We start from the raw sequence: 19,794 nt of genomic DNA, 5'->3' as shown, positions 1-19,794 counted from the left end.
GTTTCTGTTTCCAGAAATTTGCTAGGAGTATAGAGTGGGACCCACTCCTCTATGACAGGGAGGAAGAAAATACTGTGCACATATTCAGTTACCACTTGGCCAACAGTATTGTAGACAATAGTTCCTCCTCATTTTGCTGGATCAATGGACAAATGGAAGCAGCAAATTTGTTAGGTATTCACCCCCTCGACCTGAAGTTTCTCTTTCCCTAGAACTGAGGTTCAGAAGAGGTTCACACAAATTTCCAAAAAATAGATTGGCAGTATACAGCAAGATCATGAAAACGTTCATACTTTTTTGACCCAAACAACCTTATTTCTGGGTATATGTCCTCAGGACATTCTGCAAATGATTGTTACAATGACAGTGTAGTGACATGAAATGTTTATGATGTAATGATAAAAAAAAAAGTCTGAGGACTGGGGATATGGCTCAAGTAGTAGCGTGCTCGCCTGGCATGCGTTAGGCGCTGGTCGGATCCTCAGCACCACATAAAAATAAAATAAAGAAATATATTTAAAAAAAAAAAGTCTGGAAGAATTGACCAAGAACTTGGCTAGAGATAATAGTACTTGTGTAGAATAATGAATTTATTACAGATTTTTTTCTCTTTCCCAAACTTTACATATTGGAATATTGATTTTTATTCTACTTTGCCACTCAGGGTTAATTGGTCAGGAACCCAACAGAAACAGCACACTGAGATGAGATAGTTAGAGGAAATACTTCCTCTTCCCCTGTTTCCAGTCCTTGACACCCTGGTTTATTCAACTCTCAATGATTCATGCAATGATTATTGAGCACCTATTTACTGTCTAGTGAGGAAAGCAGACTTTCAAGTACTGTACATAAAATATTTCATCATAAATGCAATGACACATATACATTGAGTGTTATGAGGAACATAAAGAAGCAATTATCTGCCAGGAGATGTGACAAGGAAGGCTTCAAAGAGAGGTTAATTGATTCAAGTTGTTTTGAAGATAATCTGCCAAGACAAAAGGACCACATGTACGAAGGCAAGAACGCTTGGAACATCATGATGTGTTTAGGAAATTATAGGTGACTTTTCAGAACTAGAGAGAACATTGGATGGGTGAGAGGTAGCACCTATGAAGAAAAAAAAAAAAACAGCTATAATGTACACAGGGCCCTGTGCTTCAAGCAGACCTTACGCTTTTGGAGCTGTCATCAAATTTGCATTTTAAATGTCTCCGGCTTCCGTGGCGGGTGTACTGAAGGGAGCAAGAACGAAAGCTGGTAAGAATGAAAAGAAGTCTTTGGGGTTTGGCCGGAACGGGAAGAAAGTGTGGTCCTAACCGGGCCAGCAGACGCTCTTTCTCAGCCCCCGCCTCTCCAGAATTTAGCTTACCCGCTCCCGGGTCTCCCTCCCTTCTCCTCCCCGAGGGCCCCGCGGGCGGGCGCGGCAAGGCCTGGGGTGGCCCTGCCTGGGTGGTCTCCTGCCCCGCCCCCTGCGGCGCCGTTACCTAGCAGCGGATCCGGCTGCTCCGCTCCGGGTGATTTGCCTGCCCCTCAGCCAATGGGAGGGCGTCGCCCCGGCCCGCTCCCTTTTTCTGAGACTCCAGCCGCCTTCCCGGCACTGCAGTCGCCACCTAGAGCTGCGGGGTGCATCTCAGAGGCCCGCCAGTTCCACCTACACGCGAACCCACTTCAGCGGTCCAGAGTGCCTTCTCGCCGCGCCCCAGGCCCGCACAGCCCCCCGCTCCCCCTCTCATAGCCGCCCCTGCACATCTTGCACCCCACAGTGTCACCCACGCCTACGCCCTCGCGGCCCCACTGAAGACCCAAGGGGTCTCGCGGTACAGGGGGCCAGGCTAGCCTATGGGAGCGCCGAAATAACACAGGTTGGGGGCGTCCGCGCCCCCTATCCCCGCCAGCATGGCTCAGCCACTGCCTCCCCGAGAACTGCCACCTGGCTACACTCCCCCGGCTCGACCCGCAACACCTCAGGTGAGTAGAGGGGAAACGAAGAAGGAAGGGTGGGGTCTTATGTCACCAGGGCCTCTGCAGGGTGTGATGGCTTTAAATGTGTAGTTTGGTGTTCCTGTTTGAAGACAGGTGAGAGCTAGCATAGCTGTGCAAGTTGTATGTATGTGTGGGTTTAACCTCAGTGTCCACATGACAGCAGGGGTGTGTGTGTGTGTGTGTGTGTGTGTGTGTCCTATTTTCAGAAAATGGGTCTGTGCCTTCCTCAGGTGTTGTGGGAAGGTAGAGGGGAATAGCGTTAAATCTTACAATATAAGCCTATGTCTGCAGGTGCTCCCTGAACTACATCAAGAAGCATGGGCTTTTGGCAGAGGGTGTATACAGGGAGAGAAGGGAAGGCTTTCTTGCTGTTACAGTGACACCTGACTGACCCTTCTCTTTCTGTCCCAGATCCTAGCTGGGAGCCTGAAGGCTCCACTCTGGCTTCGTGCTTACTTCCAGGGCCTGCTCTTCTCTCTGGGCTGTGGGATCCAGAAACACTGTGGCAAAGTGCTCTTCCTAGGATTGTTGGCCTTTGGGGCCCTGGCACTGGGTCTCCGCGTGGCTGTTATTGAGACAGACCTAGAACAGCTCTGGGTGGAAGGTGAGTTATGGACACTGCAGCTGTAGCTGCTTGGGCACGTTAAGCCCAGGACAAGAACAGGGCAAAGAGCTGGCCACTGAGCCCTAGCAGGCCTGGCCAAAGATCTAGAGGGGAATCTATGGCCCAGAATCTGTACACCTGGGCATGTTGGAGCACCTGTACCATAATCTACAGATGATAGCATCCTTTAATGTGTATGTTGAATTCGTTTATCTGAGATTATATGTATTTATTTAGCATTTTTTTATCAACCTTCTCTGTGTATATTTTTATGGTATAACAGCAACTAGAATAAGACCCATCTTTCAGTATCAAGGAAAATAAAATATGTGCTAGGATAACTATGTAATAAAAGTAAGATATGATTATGATGTGTAAGAGAAGGCAGAGAAGCCAGGCATGGTGGCACACACCTATAATCCTAGCAACTTGGGAGTCTGAGGCCACCTGAGCAATTTGGTAATACCCTGTCTCAAAATAAAATTTTAAAAAAGGTCTGAGAATGCAGATCAGTAGTAGAGCACTTTCCCAGCATGCTAGGCCAGGGTTCAGTCCCCAGCACAGCCAAAAACAAACAAACACACAAAGCAGAGAGAGGTGACTTCTGACTAGGAAAGTTAGGACTTTAGTTCCAGCTACTCAAGATGCTGAGGCAGGAAGATTGCTTAAGCCCAGAAATTCAAGGCCACTCAAGGGAACATAATGAGACCCTGTCACAAAAAAAGAAAGAGATAAAGAAAGAAAATTTTGGACCAGAAGTCTGGCAAACTGAATAAACCATCTGGCAAGCCTCTGGGGAAAGGGGTCATGCACCCAGGGATCCTGCAACTAGTAAGTGGAGAAGCAGCGCAGACTCTACACTTTGAGGTTAGATGGGATCAAATCCTCACTTTCTAATGGAAGCATTAGTAAAAGTACCTTCTTATTAATATTTTTAGCATGAGATCTGTTTTGGGACAGCCATTTTACAGAGTTCAATTTTGCTGTTCTTCCCTGGGAAATTTGTATTTGTGGGCTACTCTAGACCTCTCTCAGCCCTGGCCTATGCTCAAGGGCAGGGCCCAGGTTGAAGTCTCACACCCTTGAGTTATTTCAAATGCTGGCAAGTCCTAGGATCCAGAGCAGATGTTTCTTAGAGTCTGCCTGCCTGTTGGTCTCCCACACCCCACCCCACCCTACCCCTTTCCTCTGCAGATTCTCATACACTCATGCTTTAGGCCAGCCCTGGGGTCCAGAGCAGATGTTTCTTTCTGCCTGCCTGCCCCCAGCCCTAAGATACACATGCACATACACATACCTCCACTCAAATCACTGCTGCCTGGGTGGTCTCAAATGACTTGGATTTCCTGCCACAACTGAGGCAGTTTCCCTTTCCTTCCTCTTTCTCTGTTCCCCTGATCTTCTCCATCTAAACACTACTTGAACTTCCAAGTTTCATTATCCTCTCTTCTGCCCTCCAGCACAGAAGGGATAGACACCACCAGTTTTTATAAAAGCATGGTAGCCAATTCCTAGACCCTTTTTTTTTCCCCAGCCCTTTTTATTTTTTTTTTATTTTGAGACATGGTCTCCCTGTGTTGCTTAGGGTCTTGCTAAGTTGCTGAGGCTGACCTCAAACTTGCAGTTCTCCTACCTCAGCCTCTCAAGTAGCTGGGATTACAGGCATGCAGCGCTATGCCCAGCCTTAAACTGTTTTCCCTTATTACAGATATCACTCTGTCCTGTGTTGGTTGAGGGTGAGGTAAAAGCAGTGATTATAATGTGATCATTTCCTTATCTGTAGCTGAGGCTTCTCCTTCAATTCCTAAACAGTGAGGAGCCAATCAAAATGAAGACTAAAGGATATTTTATGTTCTTTCTCATTTGGCTAATATAAAAAACAGAGGGAGGGCTAGGGTTGTGGCTCAGAGGTGGAGCATTTACCAAGCATGTGTGAAGCACTGGGTTCAATTCTCAGCACTGCATATAAAGTCCATTGACAACTAATATATATCATGATTGAGTTCATTAAAAAAAAAAAAAAAGCAGAGGGAGAAGTAGAATATTGGCTATCAGAGTTCAAGGTTCTCCCCAGTTTTGCCATGGTGAGACTTGGAATTTGACTTGTTTGCCTTTCCTGAACAACTTTCTTTCTTTTTTTCTTTTAGAATGGCCACCGGGCCTTGTGCATGCTAAATACACCCCTAGCCCTGGTTAACTTAAAACCAAAAGGATCAGAGGAAGATAGTTCTCTAAAATAAAAAATCACAGCATGTAGGCCACATTATATTTACTGGAATAAGACAGAGATAGTTTGAAATTGGAGCTATTCTTAAAGATAAGAAATAGGGGGCTGGGGTTGTGGCTCAGTGGTAAAATGCTCGCCAAGCATATGTGAGGCACTGGGTTCGATCCTCAGCACCAAACAAAAATGAAATGAAGATATTGTATGTCTACCTACAACTAAAACATAAATATTAAAAAAAAAGATTAAAAAATAGGGCTGGAGGTATAACTCGGTGGTAGAGCAGTTGCTTTGTATGTTTGAGGTCTTGTGTTAGATCCCCAGCACTGCCAAAAGAAAGCAAAGAAGGGCCTGAGAATATAGCTCAGTTGGTAGAGTGCTTGCCTTGCATGCATAAGGCCCTGGGTTCAATTCCCAGCACCAAAAAAAAAAAAAAAAAAAATGCAGAGAGAGGATAAGGAATATACAGCTACTCACAAAAGCAGGGCCTGCCTATGTATCAATTGATAGAACCACCATCCATCCACTCAAGCATCTACAGCTAAATCCTTGAGAGTTTGCATCAGTTCTCACTCACCTAAATTTCACGATTTGGTTACAGAATTCTTCCCTTTTAACCACTGTCACAACAAACCCATCCTTCCTACCCTTGTGGTCACTACTCTGGTTGAGACCTTTCTCAGTCTCCTGCAAAAAACACTCCTAGTTGTGTCATTTAGAATACTTTTAGCCACATGAAAGAACGAAAGGAAAGGAAGACAGGTGAGAGGGAAGGAGGGAGAGAGGAAGAAGATTGATCCTCGTTAATAGGAAGTCTGGCAGTAGAGAAATTCCAGGGTGGTTAATCCAGCAGCCCAAGGACATCAGCAAGGACCCAGGTTCTTTCTATCTTTCTCTGTGCTGTCTTCCGCTCCTTAGACTTTTGTCCTCAGGCAATATTATCCTGACATGGTTTCTGCTGTGTAAGAAAAGGAAGTCTCTTGCATCCCTTTTTAAAGTAAGGGGAAAATTTACCCCAAGCCTCAATAGCTGATCTTCCATTGGGGTTCTTTGGCAAAAACTGTAGCTTCCTGTGCCTAAATGCTCCATTTGGCAAAGGCAACAGAATTATGTGATTGGCTTCTAAGACTACCAGGTTTCACCCTCTGATGCTGGAGAGGAGTCAAAGGCCTTTCAGAGATGGCCAGTTAAACCAATCTGTTAGAAAGGAGAAAGGCAGCCAGGTGTGGTGGCACATGCCTGTAATCCCAGAGGCTTGGGAGTCTAAGGAGGTGGAACACAGGTTCCAAGCTAGCCTCAGCAACTTAGCAAGTAAGCAACCTAGTGAGACCCTGTCTCAAAATAAAATAAAATAAAAAGGGCTGGGGATGTGACTCAGTGATTAATCATTCTTGAGGTCAATCCCTAGCACACACAAAAAAAGAAAGAAAGAAAAGGAAAGAGAAAGGAAGGTAGAAGATTTGTCAACCTCACCTTCATATCTGCCTCCACACCACCCTTGTGTTGTGTCTAAATCTGACCAAGTCAGCACCCTGCATAGAGTCCTTCCATCAATTTCTATTAGATTCTGTAAAGTCTCTAGAATCAAATATAAGCCCCATAGCACATTCTAGGCCCTCTTGAGCATTGTCGCCGGCTCCTCCCTAACAATATAGAAACTCTAAGCCTTTGATAATTCTCTGAATATTCTGGGTCCCGAACACCTTTTCCTGACTTCTTCCCTGGGCCAATTCTTATTTGTTAGGTGATGAAAAAGTCAGATCATCTCACATCTCTGATCAAAACCTACTATGATTCCCATTTCACTCAAAGAAAGTCTTGAGTCCCTACAACAGTTCACTGCCCTTACGTGTGAAATTTCTGGGCCAGAAATTATGAGAATAAATATTGCAATATTACTTTCCTCCAAATAGGATACCAAATTATACTCCCATGGTAGACACCTATAAGCCAGAAATAATTGCCATCATTTTTAAAATTTTTAGCAGACTTCAGTGGTGCACACCTGTACTCCCAGGAACTAGGGAGGCTGAAGCAGGAAGATTGCAAGTTTGAGGCCAGCTTTGGCAATTTAGTGAGACCCTGTCCTAATTTCTTTTTTTTTTTCTTTTTTTTTTTTTTTTTTTTTGTACCAGGAACTGAACTCAGGGGCACTGAGTCATGTCCCTAGCCCATTTTTGTATTTTATTTAGAAACAGGGTCTTGCTGAGTTGCTTGGGGCCTCATTATGTTGCTAAGACTGGTTTTAAACTCACGATCCTCCTGCCTCCACCTCCAGAGCTGCTGGAATTACAAACATGTGCCACCTGGCTCAATTTTTTTTTTTTTAAAGGGTTGGCGGGGCTGGGGATGTGGCTCAAGTGGTAGCGCGCTTGCCTGGCATGCGTGCGGCCCGGGTTCAATCCTCAACACCACATAAAAAATTCTCTCTTTTTCTCTCTCTCTTTAAAAAAAAAATTTATTATTTTTTTTTAAGAGAGAGTGAGAGAGGAGAGAGAAAGAGAGAATTTTTAATATTTATTTTTATTTTTTTTAGTTCTCATTTTTGTTGGTATGTGGTGCTGAGGATCAAACCCGGGCCGCACGCATGCCAGGCGAGCGAGCTACCGCTTGAGCCACGTCCCCAGCCCCCCCCCAAAAAAAAAAATTAAACAAAACAAAACAAAAAAAGGGTTGGTAATATAGCTTAGTGACAAAACACCCCTGAGATCCATCTCCAGGGCCACAAGGAAAAAAAATATATATATATAAAATATAAAATGGTAGATAATTACTTGTTGCTGTTTTAAACTTATAGGATTACCTACCAGATGGACTCCTTTTCCATGCTGGTTAACCAGTTATGTTTTCCCTTTGGTGAAGGTACAAAAATTTTTACCAAGCTTACTATTGATTTTGATATCCTCCTTCCCCTGTTCTCCTGTTTCCTCCGTACTTACCCACAATCTTTTCTTTTTCTCTTGTTTTTTCTCAATTTTTTTCACTTTTGGCAATTATTGAATAACAACTCCACATCTACACTTACCATGAGCCAGGCAATTTCCTAAGTGCTTTTCCTGTGTTGATTCTAAACTTACCGAGAGAGAGGCATTGTTCCCATTTTGCAGATAAGTAAATTGAGACTCAAAGAGAATAAGTAATTTGTCCAAGACACAGAATAAGTGTTGGAGCCAGGGCTCAAAACCAAGTCTTCTGTACAATGGATGTACAGAAGAAAACAAAGGCTCTGTTTAATACATCCTTGTTCTGATCAATACATTCTAGTTCATCTGTCCTCATATCTATCCCTTGTCAGCTGAGGTTTATATTTTCCTCTTCCTCACCCACCACCCCACCAAGAATTCATTGGTCTCACTATATATTTTAAAATGACAGTGTTTCTTTCTTTTACATTCTTATGGTTCTGTCTGGTCCACAATGATACAATCACTTGAGTAAGGAGATTATATAGGTTTGAAAAAGAGATTGGGGCTGGGTACAGTGGCACACATCTGTAATCCCAGCAGCTCAGAAGGCTGAGGCAGGAGGATTGCAAGTTCAAAGCCAGCCTCAACAAAGCAAAAAACTAAGCAACTCAGCAAGACTGTGTCTCTAAATAAAATACAAAATAGGGCTGGAGATGTCGCTCAATGGCTGAGTACCCCTGAGCTCAATCCCCGGTACCACACCCAAAAAGAGAGAGAGAGATTGGGAAACTAGAGATGAGTGGTGCATGTCTATAATACCAAGTACCTGGGAGGCTGAGGCAGAAGAATTGCTTGAGCCCAGGGAATCAAGACAGCTGGGCAACATAGTGAGACCCTATCTCTCAAAAGAAAAAAGAGAGAAAGAGTTAGAGATTGGGGACCATGATAATCCTAAATGAGACTAGAGTCTCAGAGAAGCAGCATGTATTGGTCCCAGGAATAGGAGCAACCAGAAAGAAGAGACCCCCAGACAAGTGGAAGCAGAAGTAGGTCTGAGACCAGACCAAGCCCACAAAACTCCTAGGTTGTGGCCCTCATCTTCCTCCAAATCATAGTTAGGTTATATCCCCTCACAGTGTCCCCACCTTCCCCAGGCCCCACCATAACTCCTTTGCCAGCATAATTCAGAACAGGACTTGAGGAATGCTAAGATCAAGGAGACTGAGGCAGGTCTGGCACCAGGAAGTCTGACTCATAGTCTGTACGATGAGGCTAGTGAAGAGGATCTAGACTCCTTGGCCCACTTTGATTTCACCTCTACCAGGGCACACAAACTGCTTCCATGTACTTCCTTTCTGAGTGGGTGGGAGCATCATACGGAAAGACTGGTCCTCCCTGTCGCCTGGGCCACCGTGAGGCCCATCATTACCAGACACTGCCATTCCTGACCCTTCCAGAGCAGTTTGTAGAAAGGTGTGTGAGTGGAAATCACCATGCAGGGCAACCCAAAGGAAGAAAAGCCCTGACCCGAGACCTGTTCTTTTAGAAAACCCTCTCTGCTAGCAGCTTCCCTACTGGCCCCTGTTGTCCCTCCTTGTCCTGCAGACCAGAGCAGAGAGAGACAGTGAGGGTTCCTTACCAGAATGCTCCTATAACCTGGCCCAGCTCATGCTGATTCTCATTTTTAAGTTTTTGCCCCAAACCAGCCAACCTATTTCATGTCTAAACCCTGGACCACACAGGAAATCCATAAAGCTGTGCAGCTGAGGTCTCCCCACTTCCCTGGCAGGACTCCAGACTCAGAAAAGGGGCAGAAGCTTGGGAGCCAGCCAGGGCCTTAGCAAGGCCATGGGGAGAAGGCCCAGGGCCTCAGCAGTGTTTCTCCCCCTTTTCTGGGAGCCCTAGGAGGTTAGGAACCTCCAAGACCCCTTTCTGCAGCTTTCTCTCTGCTCTGGCAGTGGGAAGCCGGGTGAGCCAAGAGTTGCATTATACCAAGGAGAAGCTGGGAGAGGAGGCGGCGTATACCTCCCAGATGTTGATTCAGACTCCACGCCAGGAGGGGGAGAACATCCTCACGCCTGAGGCGCTTGGCCTCCACCTCCAGGCAGCCCTCACTGCCAGTAAAGTACAAGTATCACTCTATGGAAAGTGAGTCTGGCCGAGTCCCTGAGCGGCAGGGGAGGTGGGGGCGGGGTGTAAAGCGTGCTGTGACAGTGCTGGAGTGGGATTCCCCTTTTCTGCTGATTGCCTGTGCCCCTGGCTAATACAGGTCCTGGGATCTGAACAAAATCTGCTACAAATCGGGAGTTCCCCTCATTGAAAATGGAATGATTGAGCGGGTGAGTACTCTGGGCTGTTCCATGGACTAGGCAGAGGCAGGACATTTTCCATAGTGTGGGAAGGCCCAAAGAGACACTGTGGCAGACACCAGAGCTGGGGCGGAAGTTAGGGACAAACCTTGGGAGGATTGCAGAGGGTATCTTACAGGTTGTGGAGAAAGGAGCCCAGGGAAGGACTGATGTGGCCTGTGGTATCCCTGGCAGATGATTGAGAAGCTGTTTCCGTGTGTGATCCTCACCCCGCTCGACTGCTTCTGGGAGGGAGCCAAACTCCAAGGGGGCTCTGCCTACTTGCCGTGAGTGCTGGCACAGCTGCTCCTGGGGTCCCACTTCATCTCCTGCCAGGGACTTCCCCAGAAGAAAGGAGGGGCAGGAGTAAGGAGGATGAAGAAAATCTCGCCAAGACTTCATTTCCTCTCAGGCCAGAGCCAAAACAGACGGCCTAAGGCTCCACATCCCCCTTCTCCTCAGCTCTAAAGGAGAGAAAGACCTGTCTCATTTAGACAAACAACATAGATCTCAAGATCAACAGAGGAGAAAAAAGATCCCCAGAAAGAGACTTTGCTGGGGGGAGTTGGCTAGGCACCAGCTAAGCTGTTGCCTGAGCCAGAAGAAACCTGTTGTATACAGGTGCCACTCTGGTTTCATGTTAGAACCAAGGGTGTGCAGCTTGGTATGGATGCCATGGTGCTTTTCTGGGCCCTTTCCATGTATTAAGTACATCTGTCCTGATGTCCTTGTCAGCTCCTTATATCCATCCTCAGCTCACTGCAGCAGCCTGGTGGGCTGACGCAACCTGGTTGCTCTGAGAAGCTGAGCCTTGCACACCCTCCACGTGGAAGGACCGATAAGCACATAAGAGGAGGGTGGGGTGCAGCATGGGTCCAGAGGAGCAGCTCAGATGGTGGGTATTGATCCCTGACCCTTGCTAACCATGAGTTCTCCCCCAGGGGCCGCCCTGATATCCAGTGGACCAACTTGGACCCAGAGCAACTGCTGGAGGAACTGGGTCCCTTTGCCTCCCTCGAGGGCTTCCGACAACTGCTAGACAAGGCACAGGTGGGCCAGGCCTATGTGGGGCGGCCCTGTCTGGACCCTAAAGACCTTCACTGCCCACCTAGTGCCCCCAACCATCACAGTAGGCAGGTGAGCTCCAACCAGACAAAGAAAAGCTCTTTCCCTTCCCTCTCTCTCTCTCTGGCATGTGTCCCTCTGTTCTGAAAGAGAGCTGATTGTGTTCTGCCCCCACCATTTCCTGGACGTTGCCACTCTGCCCACACTGTGCTAACCCCCTGGAGTGTTCCATTCCCATTCATTTCTCCTAAGAAACCCTGAAGTGACCTATGAATCCTCTTCCTTTTTTAAGCCTAAAGCTAGACTTTATCAAAACAGTCTATACAAGGAAACTAAAAACACAATAGCTAAACATGAACATTTTACCTCCTTTCCCATGGGTCTGTGTGGCTCTGTGGGTGGTACTTTTCTCAACCTCCCTGCATAGTTTTCCCATCCTCTCCCTGCAGCTTATGTTCAGGATTCTGCTCCCTCTTGTGGCCTCCTGCTTACAGGACACCTAGCTGTTCACTCACAGAGCAGGAAGGGATTCAAGAGACCAGTTACCTACACTCCAGACCTGCTAAGCTCTGTGGCAGGCATGGTTCCTGGAGGTATGAGCCCAGGGACACAGTGATCCACCAGCAGGGTCTTGAGCAGTAAACCCTTCCCTTTTCCCCCTCCAGGCTCCCAATGTGGCTCAGGAGCTCAGTGGGGGTTGCCACGGCTTCTCCCACAAATTCATGCATTGGCAGGAGGAATTGCTGCTGGGAGGCATGGTCAGAGACGCCCAAGGACAGCTGCTGAGGTAGGGCCTCCTCCCCTGGGAATTGGTGACAGACCCCTTGCTTGGGAATCCACTCTATAGCAGGCAGCTCTGGCAAAAGCCTGCTGCATTCCCCCACCAGTTGTTTGGGCCACCTCTGACCTCTAGTTCTCCTGCACCTCCACCAGGGCAGAGGCTCTGCAGAGCACCTTCCTGCTGATGAGCCCCCGCCAGCTGTTTGAACACTTCCGGGGCGACTATCAGACACATGACATTGGCTGGAGTGAGGAACAGGCCAGCACTGTGCTGCAAACCTGGCAACGGCGCTTTGTGCAGGTAAACATGGACAAGGACGAGGCAGGGTGCCCTGAGGCCACTCCCTCTTCCCCTGCACTTCAGATCCACCCTGTCTCTCCAGCTGGCCCAGGAGGCCCTGCCTGAGAATGCATCTCAACAGATCCATGCCTTCTCTCCTACCACCCTGGACGACATCCTGCACGCATTCTCCGAAGTCAGCACAGCCCGTGTGGTGGGAGGCTATCTGCTGATGGTGGGTCCTGCCCTAGCACCTTGCCCCACCTCCACCCAGCACCCACCATGGAAGCCCCTCTCTGAGACTGTGCCCTTTCTCCCCACAGCTAGCATATGCCTGCGTAACCATGCTACGGTGGGACTGTGCCCAGTCCCAGGGTGCCGTGGGCCTTGCTGGGGTATTGCTGGTGGCTCTAGCAGTGGCCTCTGGCCTTGGGCTCTGCTCCCTGCTTGGCATCACCTTCAATGCTGCCACTACTCAGGTACACCAGTTCTGCAGGGCTGATCTAGGGCCATCACCAGGCTGTACAGTTCTTCCAGTTGCTCACCCCTCTACTCCTCCAGGTGCTACCCTTCTTGGCACTAGGCATTGGTGTGGATGACGTTTTCCTGCTTGCTCATGCCTTTACAGAGGCTCCTTCTGGTACCCCTCTCCAGGTAAGTCCCCATCCTTTAGCCCAGCCTCACCTGAGGTAGTTCAGCATACTGGTTAAGAGTCTCTGGGTTTGGCCACCCATAGTGGTGCACACCTGTAATCCCAGCAGCTCGGGAGGCTGAGGCAAGAGAATCATGAGTTCAAGGCCAGCCTCAGCAAAAGCCAAGCACTAAGCAACTCAGTGAGACCTTGTTTCTAAATAAAATACAAATAGGGCTAGGGATGTGGCTCAGTGGCCGAGAGCCCCTGAGGTCAATCCCTGGTACCAAAAAAAATACAAAAGTGGGCTGGGTAGAGCACTTGCCTAGCAATAAACAAAATAAGGGTATTGTGTTCATCTACAACTAAAAATATTTCTAAATTGGGGGGGGGGCTGGAGATGTGACTCAGTGGTTGAGTGCCCCTGAGTTCAATCCCCAGTACCAAAAATAAATAGAGTAAAAAGAGAGAGAGGAGAGAGAGAGAGAGAGAGCATCTCTAGGTTTAAGTGACATTGGCAACCAATTAACTTCTTTGTGCTTCAGCATTCCCATCTGTGAATAAGGGTAATAATAGTGCTTGTGTCCTAAGGTTTGTCGTAAGGATCAGTGAGATAATTCAGGGTGAGTGTACAGAATATCACATCACGCATACGTAGCACTCAGTAAATATTAGCCACTGTGGTGTTATTGCCCCACTTCTACCATCCCAGTTCTGGAGACTCCCTTTCACTCTCCCTTAAAGACCATGGTCTATCAGGCATGGTAGCACACACCTGTAATCCCAGTGGCTCAGGAGGCTGAGGCAGGAGGATGGCAAGTTCAAAGCCAGCCACAGCAACTTAGCAAGGCCCAAAGCAACTTAAGTGAGACCTTGTCTCAAGAAAAAAAGGGCTGGGGATGTGACTCAGTGTTTAAGCGCTTCTGGCTTCAATCTCCAATCCCCAATACCAAGGAATAAAGAAACACACACACACACACAAAAGCCATGGTTCCCTCCTCCCCATGACCTGAGGGCATGTCCCTGCTGTATCCTGGCAGGAGCGCATGGGCGAGTGTCTGCAGCGCACAGGCACCAGTGTTGCCCTCACGTCCATCAACAACATGGTTGCTTTCTTCATGGCTGCCCTAGTTCCCATCCCTGCACTGCGAGCCTTCTCCCTGCAGGTGAGCCATCATAAACAGGCAGTTAGACTGGGGTGGGTATGGGGCCTGAGGTGTGCTTCATCGAGCCTTTGTGCCCTCCTGCCCACCCGCAGGCTGCCATAGTAGTGGGCTGCAACTTCGCAGCTGTGATGCTTGTCTTCCCAGCTGTCCTCAGCCTGGACCTGCATCGGCGCCACTGCCAGCGCCTTGATGTGCTCTGCTGCTTCTCTAGGTACTGTCCCTGTGTGTCCACCCCTCTCCTCCCATGAACCCACCCCAGCTTGTCCCCTCATAGGCATTTCAAGGCAGGGACCAACCTGTCATCCACACTCTCTGCCTCTTCTAGCCCCTGTTCTGCTCGAGTAATTCAGATTCTGCCCCAGGAGCTGGGAGATAGGACAGTGCCAGTGGGCATTGCCCACCTGACCACCACGGTACAAGCTTTCACCCACTGTGAAGCCAGCAGCCAGCATGTGGTCACCATCCTGCCTCCCCAAGCCCAGCTGGTACCCCCACCTTCTGACCCACTGAGCTCTGAGCTCTTCAGCCCCGTGGGGTCCACACGGGACCTTCTAGGCCAAGAGGAGGGAATTGGGCCAAAGGCAGCCCGCAAGTCCCTCCCTTGTGCCCGCTGGAATCTTGCCCATTTCGCCCGCTATCAGTTTGCACCTCTGCTGCTCCAGTCACATGCCAAGGTGAGACTGGGTGGGGGAGGCCAGAGGCTCAGTATTTGTGGGCCCCAAGAAGGGCAGAGGGCATGGCCTACTACCTGAGGACGGGAGGATAGCCCTAGGCCCCTGGCTTAGTTGCTGTTTCCCACAGGCCATAGTGCTGATGTTCTTTGGGGCTCTTCTGGGCCTGAGCCTCTATGGAGCCACCTTGGTGCAGGACGGGCTGGCCCTGACAGACGTGGTGCCTCGGGGCACCAAAGAACATGCCTTCCTGAGCGCCCAGCTCAGGTACTTCTCCCTGTATGAGGTGGCCCTGGTGACCCAGGGTGGCTTTGACTACGCTCACTCCCAACGTGCCCTCTTTGATCTGCACCAGCGCTTCAGTTCCCTCAAGGCTGTGCTGCCCCCGCCTGCCACCCAGGCACCCCGCACCTGGCTGCACTATTACCGCAACTGGCTACAGGGTGAGAGGCCAGGGGATTGGCTGGGAGTGTTGCTACAGGGAAAAGCACCCTCTGGCCACAGGCTAATTGTGCCCTAACCTATTCCCTAGGAATCCAGGCTGCATTTGATCAGGACTGGGCTTCCGGGCGCATTACCTACCATTCATACCGCAATGGCTCTGAGGATGGGGCCCTGGCCTACAAGCTGCTCATCCAGACTGGGAATGCCCAGGAGCCTCTGGATTTCAGCCAGGTTAGAAGAGGGCTAGAATAGTCAGGGAGACAGAGGGGCTCTAGATCACATGGCCAAGGCCTTCAGCCCTCTCTGCCTCTACAGCTGACTACAAGAAGGCTGGTGGACAAGGACGGACTGATTCCACCGGAGCTTTTCTACATGGGGTTAACTGTGTGGGTGAGCAGTGACCCCCTGGGTCTGGCAGCCTCACAGGCCAACTTCTACCCCCCACCTCCTGAATGGCTACATGACAAATATGACACCACTGGGGAGAACCTTCGCAGTGAGTCCTGGGGGGAGCTCACCTAGAGCCGTGGCCCTGACCCTAAGCCCTGCCCACTGTTCCTGTGCTCACCGTCTGCCTCCCTCTGCCCACTCTCTCCTCCCCTCCACAGTCCCAGCAGCCCAGCCCCTGGAGTTTGCCCAGTTCCCATTCCTACTGCGTGGCCTCCAGAAGACTGCAGACTTTGTAGAGGCCATCGAGGGGGCCCGGGCAGCATGCACTGAGGCAGGCCAAGCAGGGGTACGTGCCTACCCCAGCGGCTCCCCTTTCCTCTTCTGGGAGCAGTACCTGGGCCTGCGGCGCTGCTTCCTGCTGGCTGTCTGTATCCTGCTGGTGTGCACCTTCCTGGTCTGTGCCCTGCTGCTACTCAACCCCTGGACAGCTGGCCTCATAGTGAGTACCTGCAGGGGTGGGGTCAGAGAGACTCAGTGGCAACTCACCCTGTCCTGTCCAGCCTGACATTCCTCCTGCCAGGAGCCCCCAATGAGCCCTCTCCTCCCCAGGTGCTGGTCCTGGCAATGATGACTGTGGAACTCTTTGGTATCATGGGTTTCCTGGGCATCAAGCTGAGTGCCATCCCCGTGGTGATCCTCGTGGCCTCTATAGGAATTGGTGTCGAGTTCACAGTCCACGTGGCTCTGGTGAGCACAGGCACTGGGGGAGGGTTGGGCCGCTGACTTAGTATTCAACAAATATATTTCAAGCACCTCTGTGAGAGGCACTATTTAGGAACTGGAGCTGGGCCAGGCAAGGTGGCACAAGCTTGTAATCCCACCTACTTGGGAGGCCAAGGCAAGAGGATTGAAAGTTCAAAGCCAGCCTGGGCAACTTAGCAAGACCTTTTCTCAAAAAATGAAAAGGGCTAGAGATGCAGCTTATGGGTAGAGCACTTGCCTAGAGCACAGGAGACCCTGTGTTCATTCCCCAGCACCACAAGAAGCAGCAGGGGAGCGGGGACATAAATGCTAGAAACAAGGAGGGCACAGGCCTCCCTCAAAGTTGTGTGTTCTCTGACAGAAGAATGGGGCTCAAACCAAGTAGAAACACCAACACAAACCAACCAGGCCCCACAAACAACTCCTGTGTTTTACCCACACATAACCCTATTATTACTCTGATTATAAAAATGATATATGTTCCTTGAACAGGACAACAAAAGGGCAGGGGATGTGGTTCAGTGGTTGAATGCTTGCCTAGCACAGATGTGGCCTTGGGTTCAGTCTCCAGTAACCCCCTGAAAAGCTAGTGTGTGGAACAATACAAAAAAAGAATTTGAAATCCTGTGAAATGCCACCCTAAGAAATGACTTACCACCTCAGTGCCCATTCTTTTCAACCAAGGGTTGCCAAAATTTTTCTGTAAAGGGCCAGTTAGTAAATATTTCAACTTAATGGGCCATAGAGAATCTGTTGAAATTCTGCCATCATAGTACAAACGCAGCCATAGACAACAATATATTGATGAACTTAATTTACAAGACACAGTGACAGACTGTACTTTGTCCACTCTGTTTTGGACATCTTTCTGTGTCACCAGACCCATCTATACAGCGTCACCTAAATGGACTCATGCATGCTTCCAGACCATTTCCATGAACGCAGTTCACATGATCTTCAGAGGGCAAAGGCATAGGTGAACCCTGAGGCCATATAAGTAGCAGTTGGGGACATGGGTGAGCTAGCCATAGTTGGCAGAGGAGGAGCTCCAAGACCACTCTGTTCCCCCAGGGTTTCCTGACCGCCCAGGGTAGCCGGAACCTGCGGGCTGCCCGTGCCCTTGAGCACACATTTGCCCCTGTGACTGATGGGGCTGTCTCCACTTTGCTGGGCTTGCTCATGCTTGCTGGTTCCAACTTTGACTTCATCGTAAGGTACTGTTGGGCTCTGAAGGAGGTGGGATTTGCCTGTGATGGTCTCAGGGCCTGCCCTGCTGACTCCTTACCTCCCCCAGGTACTTCTTCGTGGTGCTGACAGTGCTCACACTCTTGGGCCTCCTCCATGGGCTCGTGCTGCTGCCTGTGCTGCTGTCCATCCTAGGACCCCCACCAGAGGTGACCACTCCCTTCCTTTGCTCCCAGCGCCAGAGACAGGGTAGGGACAAGCATAAGAAGGGGCAAATTACTAAATATCCTCAGAAGTCAACAAACTGGGCCAGGCATGGTGTTGCACACCTGTAATCCCAGCAGCTAGAGAGGCTGAGGCAGGAGGATCATGAGTTCAAAGCCAGCCTCAGCAAAAGTGAGGTGCAAAGCAACTCAGTGAGACCCTCTCCCAACAAAATACAAAATAGGGCTGGGATGTGGCTCCAGTAGTTGAGTGCCCTGAGTTCAATCCCCAATACCCGCCCAAAAAAAGTCAATAGACAGGGCCCAACTCACAAGGGCCCTCCTAAAATGTGCCACCAGCTAAAATGGTAGTAGCGTCTACCTTTCCCCTAACACCATACTCCTTCCTAGGATCCAGAAGAAGGTGCAGAGTTTGCCCCAGGCCTTAATAATTTGTCACTTGTGAGCTCTCATAATCTACTAGAGGCCAACGAGGACCCAGCTTACCAATGATCATGCTGATCACCAGATAGGTGCAGAGGACTCTGAAGTCCCAGTACCCATGGGCTCATTGCTATTGGTGTCTTCCCTACAGGTGGTGCAGATGTACAAGGAGAGCCCACAGGTCCTGAGCCCTACAACTCCAAGGGGAGGCACGCTCAGATGGGGGATGACCCCCACCCTACCACAGAGCTTTGCCAGAGTGACTACCTCCATGACTGTGGCCTTGCACTCACCCCCACTACCTGGTGCCTACATCCACCCAGCCTCTGCTGAGCCCACATGGTCTCCTGCTGCCACCCCAGCTGCCAACAGCTCTGCTACTGAGTGAAGAAGGAGCTGAAGGACAAAGACCCTGCTTGGGCCACATGAAGTCACTGGGAAGCAACCGCTTGGGTATTGAATGCAGCTAAAATGCATTCAATACCCTGGAGGGCCCAGCCACTGCTGTCTGCACCCCTCCTCTGGATCAGCCATCACAGACCTCCCTGGTATCCACATAGAATGGCCACCCCTGACAGCAGCCCAGCAACCAGTGCTCTTCTGTATCCATGGCTGCCACGTGGAAAGGAAAGCCAGCATTTTCGGCTGCAGTGCAGCCCTGTCCCCTCCTGCACACTGCTGCCTTCCCACTAGACCAAGCCTGAGGGATCCTCAAGCACACTTTGCTAGTCGTGCCTCACTGCTTGTTGACTCCTGGGTAGGCTCCTCTGCATTCCTGCACACCTCCTACTACATAAATTATTTATATGAAGATTTTTATTTTTTTAGTATATATAGATGTTAGCTATTCTGAAAGTTTTATTTTTAAAGAGTGAAATATATTGTATATGAACTCTTCTCAAGTGACTGGTGGTGCTTGTGTTAGCTTTCTGTTATTGTGACAAAATACCTGAGAAAATCAACTTGAAAGATTTATTTGAGCTCATGGTTGTAGAGGTTTCTGTCTATGGTTGGTCCACTCACTTTTGGGCCTATGGTAAGGCAGAACATCATGGTGGTGGTACAAGTGTGTGGTGGAGGAGGTTGTGCATTTCAGGTGGCCGGGAAGCAGAAACAGAGCAAAAGAGGAAGGGTCAGGGGGCCAAATATACCCTTCAAGGGAAGACACCCAGTGACAACCTACTACTTCCTCTGACTAGGCACCACCCCACCTTTGTGTGTGTGTGTTGCCAAGGATTGAACCCAGGGCCTCATGTATACTAAGCAAGTGATCCTCCTGCTTCAGCCTCCCAAGTAGCTGGGATTACAGTGTGTTCCCCCACACCCAGCCCAAAGATTCCACTTCTGAATACTGCTACACTGGGCACCAAGCCTTCAACAACTGAACTTTTGGGGAACATCTCAGATCCAAACCATTTAATATTCTGCCCTTAGCCCTCAAAGGCTCATGCCCATCGACAAAATATGCATTTAATTCCTCTCCAAGTGTTCCCATGGTCTCAATAGTCCCAGTACTGCTCAAAAATCCAAAGTCTCCTCTGAGACTGAAGGGCAAACTCATAGCTGTGAGTCCCTGTAAAACCAAAAAGAAAGTTATATAACTTTATGATAAAATGGCAGTAAGTAAACATCTCCATCCCAAAAGGGAAGAACTGGAAATTGGTAAAAGGAGTCAGACCAAAGTGAGACAAGGCAAGACAGGGCA

The 19,794-nt window shown here is 49.3% G+C and overlaps 1 protein-coding gene across 6 annotated transcripts; it reads left to right on the top strand.

The window, feature by feature from the left end:
* Positions 1–1,144: 1,144 nt before the first annotated feature.
* On the top strand, positions 1,145–18,986 carry Ptch2 (patched 2). 6 transcript variants are annotated; one of them, XM_040288562.2, is made up of 22 exons: positions 1,149–1,971; positions 2,398–2,590; positions 9,679–9,868; positions 9,990–10,059; positions 10,264–10,355; positions 11,010–11,205; positions 11,799–11,920; positions 12,067–12,214; positions 12,297–12,428; positions 12,517–12,672; positions 12,755–12,847; positions 13,865–13,990; positions 14,083–14,201; positions 14,316–14,664; positions 14,792–15,104; positions 15,194–15,336; positions 15,421–15,601; positions 15,714–15,994; positions 16,105–16,242; positions 17,329–17,471; positions 17,552–17,691; positions 18,241–18,986. In XM_040288562.2, exons 1-22 carry the CDS (start codon positions 1,900–1,902, stop codon positions 18,420–18,422), a joined length of 3,579 nt encoding a protein of 1,192 aa, XP_040144496.1. In that variant the 5' UTR covers positions 1,149–1,899; the 3' UTR covers positions 18,423–18,986. The 6 variants fall into 6 exon arrangements, 5 of the variants coding, with proteins under 5 accessions (XP_040144499.1, XP_040144496.1, XP_040144497.1 ...); XM_040288563.2 differs by having other exon boundaries at positions 1,150–1,971; positions 11,010–11,118; positions 17,552–17,651; XM_040288564.2 differs by having other exon boundaries at positions 1,150–1,971; positions 15,017–15,104; positions 17,552–17,651.
* The last annotated feature ends 808 nt before the right edge of the window (positions 18,987–19,794 follow it).

The sequence above is a fragment of the Ictidomys tridecemlineatus genome, chromosome 11, assembly GCF_052094955.1.
Source record: "Ictidomys tridecemlineatus isolate mIctTri1 chromosome 11, mIctTri1.hap1, whole genome shotgun sequence".
NCBI classification, from domain to species: Eukaryota; Metazoa; Chordata; class Mammalia; order Rodentia; family Sciuridae; genus Ictidomys; species Ictidomys tridecemlineatus.
The sequence above is the reverse complement of the archived record's forward strand: the minus strand, read 5'-3'. Positions and strand labels throughout refer to the sequence as shown.